The following is a 13,413-nucleotide window of genomic DNA, read 5'->3' as shown; positions in this document are numbered from 1 at the left end:
CAACAATGGGAGATAGTGACTTTGCTGTCAAAAGTTCCTTCATGAACTGTTGCCCTCGCCTTGGGTTCGGGGTTCTATCCCTTATTAAAAGCCAATCTATGTTGTTAATGCTATTATACGCCTGTTATTATTAGTCAGGATACTACAAGAAAAGTTGCATCCGTTGGTCTAATTTTGCTCACTCGTTATATGCAGGATGTTATGTATCACATTTTAATTAACACCACTTATTGATAAACGTATACAACTTTGTTATACAATTGTAAATACTAAATAAATTCATCCTTTTCGAATACGATGCAGTCTCTACCTGAGCGACAGCATTTATTTGATAAACAAAACACATTTTATTGATGTTCAATACATATACCAGAAATAAATGACAGGAAAATTAACGGTTTTATTTGAATTCACTTTAAGAATTATGTCACGGTATATGATGCAAACAGTGGACAGTCGGTAGACAAATATTGTGTCGATCAACCCGGTATTTTATTTTATAACTCAGCGAGGACTCGCAGGTGAATTAAAATAACAAATAATCAAGAGATAAATAATATATAAATACATAATTGACCCAACAAATCAAGAATACAAGAGGGGTATTAAAAGAAAACAAGCAATGAGAGGTTTTTTGGAACGATTAAAGAAAATGCAAGGTTACCAGAAAGATAAAACAAAACAATTATTAAAGGCTAGAACAAATTCGTTGCACCACATTAATAATGTTCAATTATAACAGTTATAGACCATTCTAAGTTCACACTTACAAATTGTTACCGGGGAAATCACTTCAATCAACAGAGTGAGACGTAACGGTGATGTACAGAGGTTTACGGGAGTTAACGGCGGCAAACTGATAGAACAAAAAATTGTTGGGAAATACACACAGGATAATCAAAGTAAATAAACGAACAAATTGAGTGGGTCAAAATAACACTTAAGAATAAAGTTACTTCGCTAGTGGCCCTATAAAACATTTGCATACAAACAAACAACTTCGGATCTATTTTAGTAAATAACAATATTTTTGATCCTAAGAAATAATCAGGTTTTGACCAAAAATAACTCCGAAAAGGCCCAAATCATCAAAATAGAAACTTGGTAACGAACGCACCCAATAGAGCACAGGGATACTGACTAAGAAGCATGCACTGTATAGTCGATTATGGTTAATTCGAGAGCTTCGTCACAGTGTCTGGACAAGTCTAGTCGAACATGTCACTCACCCGAACTTGTCATCAATGGTGTACACATGTGTGTCTGATGAGTTGGTTTATGGTGGTGTGAGAAAATCAAATCTTGCATTGAGTAGGAGGTGATCTGATGGAAAGCTCGGGTTGGGACAAGTAGCAAACGGAGTGATTAAGTCTTCATCAACCATCTTCAGCACACCATTACACTGCAATACGTCTGAGCTAAACCAAATGTAGTCAAGAGTCGCAATGTACTTCTCAGATCCGTACGTTTCAGGATCGTTCCGATAGACCTGAGGACATTACAAATAACACAAACAATAATGTCATTGCTATTATTTCTGGTTTGACCAAAATACCAAAGTAGGATTTCAACCAACGACCTCTGGATTTGCATCAGAGGGCATTTATAATGACGATGATCCCCTGGTCAACCGCTTGATGGTAAAAAAAAAACATTGTGAGAAACGACTCCCTCAAAAGTTAATGTAGTTTTTGAGAAAGAAATAAGTAATTTTTCCACGAATTTGATTTCGAGACCTCAGATTTAGAATTTGAGGTATCGAAATCAAGCATCTGAAAGCACACAACTTCGTGTGGCAAAGGTGTTTTTTTCATTCACTTTTATCTCGCAACTTCGACGACCGATTGATGATCTCAAACTTTCACAGGTTTGTTATTTTATGCATTATGTTGAGATACACCAACTAAGAAGACTGGTCTTTGACAATTACAAAAAGTGTCCAGTGTCTTAACGGGTGAATGGCTTCCGACTGGCACCCCAAACAAAGATAATATTGACAAAATAGGGAGCCCGTCAACATGGCTAGATAGATAACTATTTAGTTGGTAGAGCGCCATCTTATTAATCCAGATCGGTCGTTGATTCAAATCCCGCTCCGTTCAATTTATCTTAAGGAGGTTTACATGACACGAGATTTGCCTCAATAGAACCAGAGAATGACGTGAAATGCTACATGTAAGCTGATGTCCTGGGCTCGTTTTTCCACGCAAAGAAAAGTTACCGTCCAATGATTTGCCTCCTTGTCTTCAGTGAGGTCGCTTTGTGGGAGTGTGACGTCATAATGCCAATGGTCTATACATAAGGAGAAGTTTTTCCAATTCTTCTCTCATTGTTGTTCAAATGCAATGCAATGTCTTTTCGTCTTGCCCAAACAAAAAGCGCTTTCCATATTTTAAAGCACATTAGCACGTAAACAAAATGCGGAGACCTTGTGTCCCAGTTTCGAATCCCAATATAAGCCATTTGTCCTTATTTCCAACAAAATCATTGGAGTTACAGAAGTCACAAGGATAAAAAATAAATAGAGAGATGAAGCCAGTTTGACAGCATTTGATAAGAAAGAAACGACTTGCTTGATGCAATGGGCCAAATAAAGCTCACCCTGCGGTAGTCTTGGCCCAAAACGACTAGTCTAATACGCTCAGTTGTATATCGTCAAAGTGCGCCCTCTTGTGGTATAATTTAACCACAACTGAGCGTATCACACCACCCACTATCAATCACTGTCGTCTTGAGCCAAGACTAGCCCTGATTTGGCTGGAAACATTACCTTAGGGTGACTAGGGATTGCATCAAACATCATCTGAACAGCATCACTGGGACGATCTCTCTTAGGAGTTTGGTACAAATCAGAGGAGTCTTCATAGCAGGAGAAGGGTAGCTCGTGACCCTATGTCAGAACCAAATAAGTAACCAATGTCTTAATCGTTTGATTACTGACGATGACTAAGAGCAAGCTATAGTCGAAACACTGAGACCAACTTTAAGAGCTCACTCCGCGGTAGTGCAGTAAATAACGATCCTATAACTATAAGCTAAAGTAGTACTAACTCCCAGCTGATGTCTATACCTTCCGCCCAGGTAGTAGTTATTAAAATAAGCAGGACAGTCTTTTCAAACTGAGAAGTCTCCCGAAAAAAGCACGATAAATCTACTCTGCAGTAATGGAATTTATAGCAAAACAGTTCTCTTCGAAACAAACTATACATGGCAGGATGTTACCGGACACCAAATTTATTATTGATAACTCACCATGCAATGACTCAAATCATGATAGTTATAGATTTTTAGATTAGGGTACTAGATTTCTAGAATCGTCACTGAACAAGTTTGTGTTCTTCGTTGAGAATATTGCAGTGAATTCACAATTGGTCATATGCCACTTTCTCACAGTTATCTTTCCAATCGATATATGCAAAATATAAGTAACTTCGGTTATACAAGTCATTGTGTGCATTGCATATAGCACAAACTTAGGTCAGCAGTTTACAAAGATGTTTATGGTGCTTTAACTCAATATACATGTAATGTACTCACCAGTATTGCTTCGTATGCACTCCTGAGACTTGCCGATGGGTGTGTGAAATGATCTTTGAATATATCCATCAAAGACACGGTCTGCAAGGTACAAATACTGTGATTCAGTGCAAGTGTCATTGACAAGATCAACAGTTTCATGAAGGTTTCAATGTAACAATTAATTGTTATGTTGGTGTGGTGTTCAAGTGGTGTGGCACATTGTTATCCTTGGTGAAGGAAACACCTCAACTTAGCATTCAGGATTTAGAAGAAAAAAAGGTTATTTCTTGAGTTTTCCTTAACAACGACTGACCTTGTTAGTTTCTTCATCACTCTGATCAAAACTTCGTACATATTTAGTCATGGAATGATTGAAACACCTATCATGAAGCAGCTGGTACCCGGGATGATGTGGTTCCTGGTTGAAATCGCCACACAGGATATGCGGTGTTTCTAAGCCACCAGAAAATTTGATGAGTTCGTTGATGGCAAACGATACCTAAACATAATTGTGAGATTTTGCATGTGTTTATTGATACTAAATAATAAAGGCTCACCTGTTATAATTCGCCATAATGGAAGATACATGTCTTAAAGGCAGTGGACACTATTGGTAATTATTTAAAATAATTGTTAGCATAAAACCTTTCTTGATGACGAGTAATGGGGAGAGGTTGATGGTATAAACCATTATGAGAAACGGCTCCCTCTGAAGAAGTGCCGTAGTTTTCGAGAAAGAAGTAATTTCCCAAGAATTTGATTTCGAGACATCATATTTAGAACTTGAGGTCTCGAAATCAACCATTGAAAGGCACACAACTTCGTGTGACAAGGGTGTTTTTTCTTTCATTACTATCTCGCAACTTCGATGACCGATTGAGCTCAAATTTTCACAGGTTTGTTATTTTATGCATATGTTGAGATACACCAACTGTGAAGGCTAGTCTTTGACAATTACCAGTAGTGTCCACTGCCTTTTAACCCTTGAGGGCGCTATTTATACAATGAAAGTGGCAATTTTCATAGGGCTTAAAGGGGTACATCTTAGGCCGTGTCCGAATTGGTGACTTCGGCTACAGCTACGGCTAGATCAGCGCGTCTGTCAGTGTTGAAGAATAGCAGACGTGCGCGCCCTAGCCGTAGCTGTAGCCGAAGTCGCCAATTCGGACACGGCCTTACAATGTAAAATTTGCATCGGAGATAAAGAATATTTTATTTGCTCTTTACATTAGGCCTGCACCGACGTGTGTTAGAACTGTTTACTCAGTACTTTTCCGAGTCCTTTGAAATATCGTTGCGGTACCCGCTGCCAAAGCATATGATTCGAACTGCCTCTAGCTACCGGGCATTCTCGGTACTAATTGGTAACACGCTGTTCTAGAATTGCAAGGGTCGTGGGTTGAAATCCCACCCGGGTAATATGCATGTGAATTTTTTTTCGCAGGACTCTGGAAAGTATTGAGTATGCAGTTCTAACACACACATCGGTGTATGGGTAAAAAAAACTCAACATCGAGATTAACTAACACACAACATTTTAAGCAGTTGGGCTTTTCCAGCTATTTCACAACATGTGTCATCCATGTTTTTTTTAAACATTACTTTTTCTAACTGAATTAGATTATTTACTAATTTCAACTTCCTGTAAATAATTACCTCTAATGAAATCAAATCCATTCTTTTAAAAAAGTCGAAGCTGAGGTGAACATTACCAACGGCGAGGAGACGCTTGGTTTTGTGACATCGGAACAGAGTAAATAGAAATGAGCGTCTACTGTCGGTAATACTCAACATTGTTTCCTTGTCATCTGTAACTCCATTTCGCGCATTTTCCTAAAAGGGATTAAAATGTCACAACATTATTCATTGACAATGTCAATATATAATAGTATCAAAGTCTTATTAGCGCACATATCTACCAAACAAGTTACTCATGGCGGTGAGTATGTACAAACTTTCAGAAAGATAGTTTATTGCAGTGATGGATTCTGAGACCCAATTATGTTGCACCTTATAAGGATGTACAAGGTGCTACGGCGCATACAGCAGCCACAGCCAGGAACACCGGGCAACCCCCTGTTCGTTTCGTTAAAGCGCACTGGGTTCTTTTACACTGCGTTAAACAACACTTGGGCCCAACTGCTTTACGTCATCCGATGGACGAAGCTGATGAGTGTCTTGCTTAAGGACACAAGTGTGGATGGGGATATGAAGTAACGTTCAGTCTGCAAAGGTATGAATAACGGTAGATGATCATTGTATCTTCATAAAAATGTACAAAGGTAGTCTGTGTATAGAACGTCGTATGTCAACGTTTTGGAAAACAGGTCGGAGAGGACAAAGTTGTTGGAACTTCCAGTTGATGCTTCAGTATTGGCATTGTACTGCCTATTAAACCACATTTAATGTAGTGTGGGGTCTATCAGTCAACAGTCAACATGGAACAAGCAATCGATTGACTTTATTTCACAAGGTGGCTGTTTACAAACTGCTTCCATCACAAAACTACATAGGCGTACGTGACAAGAAGTGCAAAATATAATTGTCACTGACCCACGTTTTAAACCAATACTAGCTACACGAGAAGAACTGATAATATAATAAATCATGCATTCAGTTCAAAAGATTAAAAAGTTTTTTGTTGCAACAATATTCACAGCGAACCATAATCTATGCGCACAACCATTATTCACATGGACATCTAGGGGGTATCACTAACAGCACTCAATGGAACTGAGTTGAATAGTGACAATACCAAAAGTGCAACCATCGGAGCATGGTTCATGGTACACAATACTGTCGCCATGCTCCGATGGTCATCAAAAGTACCTACAAAAATGTTGGGGTCCCTCATGGTTCAAAGATCGCTCATGTGCCTTGCCTAGCCACATGATGCTTACACATACACCGCGTTTACACTAGATCCTCCTCCAAGGATCCAAGGAGGACCAGATCCCGAAAGCGAGATCAAGCATTTTTGTGCCGCGTTCACACTTGAGTATGATCTCACATTGATCCCGCATAGTTAAACGGAAGTTCAGTTCAGCTGACGGCAAAGGTTACTGTGCGAGGTCATTTATTGTGCGCGCGCATGTTCCCTGAAATACATGTAACCGGAACACGACGCAAAATCAGACACAAAACTGACCAAACAGACAATAACTTTCCCATGTACACAATAAAAAATATATTTAAAAAATAATTTGTTTGAATGCTAAAAAATATGCTTAGGCCCTACATACAGATAATTAACGAAAAAAGGTAGGTACTGAAAATTCTGGAGGACGCAAAGCGTGTGAGTTATGCATCCACAATCGCTGTGATGTTGGTTACCAGTGTCATATGAATTATGGGGTCTGGGACGGCCGGACCAGTTAACGATAGAGTGCACATGCACAATGTATACAATCCCCATGTACATTACACCATGGGCAACAAAAATATATTTTTTGAATGGGATTCAATGGGATCCCATTGTTTTAATACAATTCAATTGGATTCAATGGATCTGTGGATCCCATTGGATCCAATTGAATTCATTTGAATACGTCCCAAATTCTATACCAATCCCATTGAATCCTATTAATCTCTCAATGGGATCACTTAATTCTTTTGATTTTTATCAATGTGATTTGTTTTCCTGGGTATGTGATTGATATCGACTGTTTTTATAATAAACAATACATGTACAAGTAGTTGCTACAATAGTGAAATCTAAGTCCAAAGAACAGACAGAAGGAGTCATAATCGCACCCAATCAGAAAAGTACAAAGACGTACTAGAGATGACTGATGTACTTATGTGAACAAAATAAAACGGCAACCCACTAAACACATCAAAATATATACAAAAATGTTACTCTTAAAGACACTGGACACTATTGGTAATTATCAAAGACCAGTCTTCTCACTTTGTGTACCTTAACATATGCAAAAAAAATACCTGTGAAAATTTGAGATCAATTGGTCGTCGAAGTTGCGAGATAACTATATGAACGAAAAAAAAACACCCTTGTCACACGAAATTGTGTGCTTTCAGATGCTTGATTTCGAGACCTCAAAATCGAATTCTGACGTCTCAATGTCAAATTCGTCGAAAATTACTTCTTTCTCAAAAACTACGTCACTGCAGAGGCAGCCGTTTCTCACAATGTTTTATACTATCAACAGCTCTCCACTGCTCGTTTTTTATGTCAACAATTATTTTTGGTAATTTCCAACCAATAGTATTCAGTGTCTTTGAGATTCAAAATAACATTCATAATGTATTTTTCAACCTAAATTGAATGAATATGTGTAAAGGAAATACCTGAAAAACGTCTCTGAAATTGCCGTCCCTCTTTTTGATCAACTGAAAACGTTGCTGTTTGTGAAATGTTGCCGAACCATCGGTCCATGGTCTTGTATCATGAGAAGCCCGGTCATTAGGTCGCTGAATGTAGTCACCAATGTAGCCTCGATGCTTCATCGCTGGTAAAAGTGTCTGACCATAATACTTACAACTCACCTTATAAAAGAACAAATGTTTCAATAGTTAACATGTGAAATGTCTGTATGCATACATTTTAGTTTTATTCATTTCCTCAAAACCTCAAAGATGTATAGTCATTAGCAAAACCATTAAGCTTTTGGAGACCAGTGACAGTCAGACTATAGAGAGCAACAGATCATCAGCAATAGCAGAAAACATTAAAGGTGGATTGGGCAATAACAAATGAATTAGTGTCATCTGACTAAGTGAAGTCCTTACAAAGTCATCTCTATATAGAATCATAATGTGGGTGTAAACAAAAATTGTTTGAATTAGAAGTGGTTTAAAGTGTGCATATTATTTCTGGTGTTATTGCAGCATCATCAGTGTACTAAATGGAGGAGTCCGACTTGCGCTCGATAAAAACAGTTTCGGTTCGGGCCCTTGTAATTCACTGCTTGAACACCAGTTAATCCCTTTTTCATGTTTTTCATGAAATATTTGTACAATTTGTAAAGACGAGTTGTATTTTAAAATGATACCTCATCGCACGCCATTAACACTGTGCAGACGGCGTTTTATTTAAAAAGACTCCAAATCCATTACGTATTTGCTTTAAATTTGTACAGCAGCGGCAAATAAAACCTACGACGATAGGCCCCAACGTGCTGACAACAAGAAAAAGAAGAGCAGTCCTTGTTGCAATATAATATTTATAGATAAGCTGAGCCTTTCAGATAATGTATGAGGGTTTAGTTTTTGAAGTTCGACTACAAAGGCGGAGTATGTCCCTACTGTGCCTACCTCTTGCATGCAGACTACATCAGCGTCAGTATGATTGTCTATCTCCTGCATTAGGAGTTCATGACGCTCACCATTCGTCACATCGTCTTCACCAAATTCCTTGGTTTCCTGACATAGATCTTGATTGAGAATGTTGTAAGTCAATATGACAAACTCTCCGGTAGTTTGAATCGGTTGCTTGTGCGATTCGTAGGCCCATTCCCTCTGGAGACAAACTGGTGATCTTGTGGACGCCATGGTTTTCACACAACGGCACGCGGCGCGTATTAACTGCTTCTCGGTTAGCGTAAAAGTGAAAAATACATTAATTTAAAATCGTTCAATCCACACTGCTGCTTCCAGGAAACCCGAACAGTAGATGTCCACTTTTGGACCGTCAGTGTAGTAAATTAGTAACATCTGCTCACTAAGACATCAGAAATCACTGAAAAGCGGAAAAATGGAAAACACGAAAAATGTTCAATCTACTTTTCTGAAAAATTCATCAGGAAACAACGTTCAACCTGCTTTTCTGATAGTATAAAAGCATCGTCCTCCATTGTTGGGCCATGCGTGACCCGCCACATACAGTTGTGTAGGATGGCTTGTCAAAACCTACCGAGCGTTCCTCTGCAGACAAGCCGCAGACTGGACAGCAAATACTGCTGTTGCTAAGGACCTCCGACAGTCCGCTGAAAAACGGCCATGTGCATTGAAGCGCGGCCAAGTTTAAGGAGCTATCCATGCCTGGCGCTATTGTTGGTATAACAATAAGTTTCATGAATAAACAAGTTGTATTTTCACTGGTCATGAACCACGGATCAGCCGCATGCTCTCCCCAGAATAATACATTTTCAACTGATATGATACCATTGTCCTGGAAGCGGACAGTCTGCACCGGCAAGACCATTGCACCATGCACGTTTGGTGCGCCAGCCGACCCTCCTGCTCACGTGATAATCGCGCGCTACATGTTTAAACATTATAGTCAACCAAATCGGTGACTTTGAAACTCAACATCAGAGTCATTCAACAGACATTTAAGAGGCACAGAATTGGCTGGTATTTTTAAAAAGCAAAATGTTGAGTCCCGGCTAAACAACTCAAAACGTTCAACACTTTATCGGCTTTGTTCGTCCATGAGTGAACATTATCATCAAATAAAATGCTTACTAAAAAAAAAGGACAACTAAACAAAAACAAGACAGTCAAGTTTTACTCCATGTCAAATATTTGTCACCCGAATTCATGCAAGTTTAATATTGTAATTTTTTGTTTACATCCCGGCCCCATAGTACCCGTATATAACTTTAAATGCACATCCCGTCGTTTTCACGTAGATAAACTCATTCCCGTCTATTCCTGTCCCACACCCTGTCCCGCATAAAAGACACAGTAAAGAAGAAAAATACCACCATCGGTTGGAAAAGTTGATCACCGATTGCAAAACACCACCACCCATCCCTAAAGTTGGTCACCGATTGCAAAATGCCACCACCGATCGTGATGCATCACCGATTGCTAAAGTTGATCACCAATCGCGTAGGACCATCACCGATGACGATCACCGGTTGCAAAATACTGTGAGTTTTGGTAATGTTTGCCCTTTTGGCTGTCCATCATATTTGCACTATTTTGGTTACTTGTATTTTGTTATGGTTGGTTAGATTTTTGCCCTTTAGGCTGACCATAGCTGACCAATTGTTGACCTTAGTGAGACCTGTTTTTGTGTGTGTATTGCATATGGCATGGGTTATGTGTGCTATAATGTAGCATGCCACACGCCAGAGGGAGTCATGCCATGCTTTGTTTAGGTCCCCTTTTTGTTATGGTAAGCTACCTTTAATTCACTATAGCTGATCCTTTAGTGTTTTTTCTTATACATGTACATTGTGTTTACCTGGGTTCTACAACAGTTTAAATAGCCTCTTTTCATTTGTGGGGTATAATTCTGGGGGAAAGTAGTTGTTGTGTGTTACAGGCTTTTAAGCCCTCCAAATTCAGCCGATTTGGCCTGGTTTTCACCCAAAGTTAATGCTTAAAACATGGCTGCACGTACAGGAGACACATTGGACGGAATTTGGGGTTCCATTCTAGTTTATAGTGCCTTTATTCATATGTATATTCTTGTACTGTAGAGTTATTAGAGCCCTTGGTTGGTTTTAACAATGTTTTTTGTGTACATGCGGCAGGGTAACATTTTGAGGGTATAATTCTGGGGGAAATTGTTTTTAAGCCCTCCAAATTTAACAGCCGATTTGGCCTGGTTCTCACCCAAATTTAATGCTTATTTAAGCATTGCTGCATGCATGTACAGGGGACACGTTGGACACAATTTAGGGTTCCTTTAATCCTGTTTATTCTGGTGAACTAAGTGTAAGGTTTGATGGTTTGGTCATAATTAATAGCGACATTCATGGATTTTTAGTCCATACTGCCTCCCATTTTGATGTAAGTTTGGATTTGGAAGTTATTTTGCTAGTTGAATAAAAAAGTTGCTAAGAGATTACAGTGACGACAACTTGAACTTTTGAATCGTTTGCGAGTCCAAACATTATTGGCTTGTTCATTTTTCTTTTAGTAATTTATCTGGCCATTTCTTTAATAAATCCCACGACTGGCGGAATTCTTAGGGAGGTTCTGTTACAATACCATCAACGATGATTAATTGCCTCTTTGGCGTTCCATACGTTTGTTATAAAAATCCGCGATGGATGATGCAGGGCCATCCATGTGGGTTCAGTGTAGCACACGGTCTGTGTATGTACATTGTATATACATGCACTGTGCTGTAGCAATGTGCACGGTCGACCTGGTGTGTTTGTTCATCCAACGCAGGTTCAAGAGGGAAAGAAATCCCGAATTTCATATAATAGTAATAATGCAGGAGCATGTCCCCCATCGAAGGATTCTTTTGAAATCGGGGAAAAGCCCGAAATTGTTTAACAAAATAAATAGAAACGCCGTTGTGCACATGCCCCCCCCCCCCCAGGTCTCATCACAGTCGCCATTTACAGCCCACCTTACATGCCTAAAACGCAAAGTTTTCGCAAAATGCGAGGTACTTTGATTGCAAATTTCTCCCATTTTGAAAAATCCTACACAACTCCAACGTATACTTCATTTTATTCCTTACATTTGTGGAATTACTCCCACATAACATGGCTTACCAGATGATGACTGTGTCCAGATGTGACGATTTGAAAATTTGCCCCCCCAAAAAACGTGTACACAAATTACATTAACGTAACTCGTTCATGGGCGCCGCCATCTTTTAATGATAGTAGGGTCATATCTTTGGATTCCGTGACCATTTTTTTGCTACCTTTTTTTCTCGATGGATTTGAGTTCAGGAACCATTTAAAAGGAAAATTAGCTCCTATGAACCTCTGAAATGTGATAGGAACTTTTTTTATTGCGCAATATTCAAAATGGCCACCGACGCCATCTTGAAAAACATAAATTGTAATAGCTCTGGCACCAGATGACCTAGATGGACAAAGGAGATGTCCTTTTCCACTATATCTGGCATGACAAATACACTGGAGTGGTTATTGTAAGGTTTGGGGACCATCTTGACCTCCAAATCCAATATGGCCGCCGGACGCCATCTTGAAAAACATAAATTGTAATAGCTCTGGCACCAGATGACCTAGACGGACAAAGAAGATGTCCTTTTCCACTATATCTGGCATGACAAATACACTGGAAGGGTTATTGTAAGGTTTGGGGACCATCTTGTCCTCTAAATCCAATATGGCCGCCGGAAGCCATCTTGAAAAAAACTAACATTCATTGGCTCTGGCACCAGATGACCTAGACAGACAAAGGAGATATCCTTTTCCACTATATCTGGCATGCCAAATACACTGAAGTGGTAATATTATATGGGACCATCTTGACCTCGAAATCCAACCTGGCCGCCGAACGCCATCTTGAAAATTTGAAATGTGAAAGCTGTGGCACAAGAAGAGCTATAAGAACAAATAGTGTGTCGTTTCCCACTATTTCTGGCATTACAAATTAATTTTAAAATGTTTTTTTATAGTTCTGGAACCATCCTTACCTCTAAATCCAAGATTCACATCATAGCAGCTTCACTATCACAACCTATCTCACTTTTCACTTAGCTGCCGCTATCACTGTTGTCATGTGTCTGCGGGTTTGTTGGTAGGGACATGGATCAGGGAATGGGGGGGGGGCTTAGTATAACGGATTGGCAGACACAAGCCATTTGCAAGATGCAACCCATGGCCTAATGGTGAGGGGTGACTTCTTAACTTAGTTAGTATGCACGCTCCCAAGTGTGGACAGAGACTGTCCAAGTCAGGCACAAACCAAATAGTGCTCTTTTTCCTGCACTCTTCACTTGGCAGCTCGGACTTCTCCCAGGGTCTTGCTTTTACAATCGCCATACACGTATGACAAATTGCTCCAAATTGCTGATAATCTTTTGTGTCACAGGGAGCTGTTTTATCTAGCAGGTCTTGTGCCTCTTTGGACTTTTCAACCCAATTGATCCATAGAAACCAGAGTTATCGTCACACCCAAAGAACATAAAGTGGTATGATGTAAGTGGCCATTGCCACATCTCACTAACACCGGGCACCGATTAGTTGATGTTTGCGTTATACACACACA

The 13,413-nt window shown here is 39.5% G+C and overlaps 1 protein-coding gene across 2 annotated transcripts; it reads right to left on the bottom strand.

Annotated features, from left to right (window-relative positions):
- Positions 1 to 376: 376 nt before the first annotated feature.
- Positions 377 to 12,054, bottom strand: LOC139943084 (uncharacterized). 2 transcript variants are annotated; one of them, XM_071939900.1, is made up of 9 exons: positions 11,943 to 12,054; positions 8,794 to 9,217; positions 7,828 to 8,025; positions 5,176 to 5,352; positions 3,833 to 4,018; positions 3,538 to 3,618; positions 2,771 to 2,890; positions 1,230 to 1,489; positions 377 to 856 (listed from the first exon to the last, which is right to left on the bottom strand). In XM_071939900.1, the coding sequence occupies exons 2-8, from the start codon at positions 9,028 to 9,030 to the stop codon at positions 1,277 to 1,279; spliced, it is 1,212 nt and encodes a 403-aa protein (XP_071796001.1). In that variant the 5' UTR covers positions 9,031 to 9,217; positions 11,943 to 12,054; the 3' UTR covers positions 377 to 856; positions 1,230 to 1,276. The 2 variants fall into 2 exon arrangements, with proteins under 2 accessions (XP_071796001.1, XP_071796000.1); XM_071939899.1 differs by having other exon boundaries at positions 377 to 1,489.
- Positions 12,055 to 13,413: the final 1,359 nt, after the last annotated feature.

This window comes from Asterias amurensis, chromosome 10 (assembly GCF_032118995.1).
Source record: "Asterias amurensis chromosome 10, ASM3211899v1".
NCBI classification, from domain to species: domain Eukaryota; kingdom Metazoa; phylum Echinodermata; class Asteroidea; order Forcipulatida; family Asteriidae; genus Asterias; species Asterias amurensis.
Note: the sequence above shows the minus strand (reverse complement) of the source record. Positions and strands in the feature narration are given on the sequence as shown.

What these genes read in the sequence shown, in the direction of transcription:
- LOC139943084 (XM_071939899.1), bottom strand. Translation starts at nt 9,030, where the DNA reads ATGGCGTCCACAAGATCACCAGTTTGTCTCCAGAGGGAATGGGCCTAC. An exon ending in TGGATTTGATTTCATTAGAG is followed by an intron (nt 4,019 to 5,175) that starts GTAATTATTTAC and finishes AATTATGTTTAG; the next exon opens with GTATCGTTTGCCATCAACGA. An exon ending in CAATCCCTAGTCACCCTAAG is followed by an intron (nt 1,490 to 2,770) that starts GTAATGTTTCCA and finishes TAATGTCCTCAG; the next exon opens with GTCTATCGGAACGATCCTGA.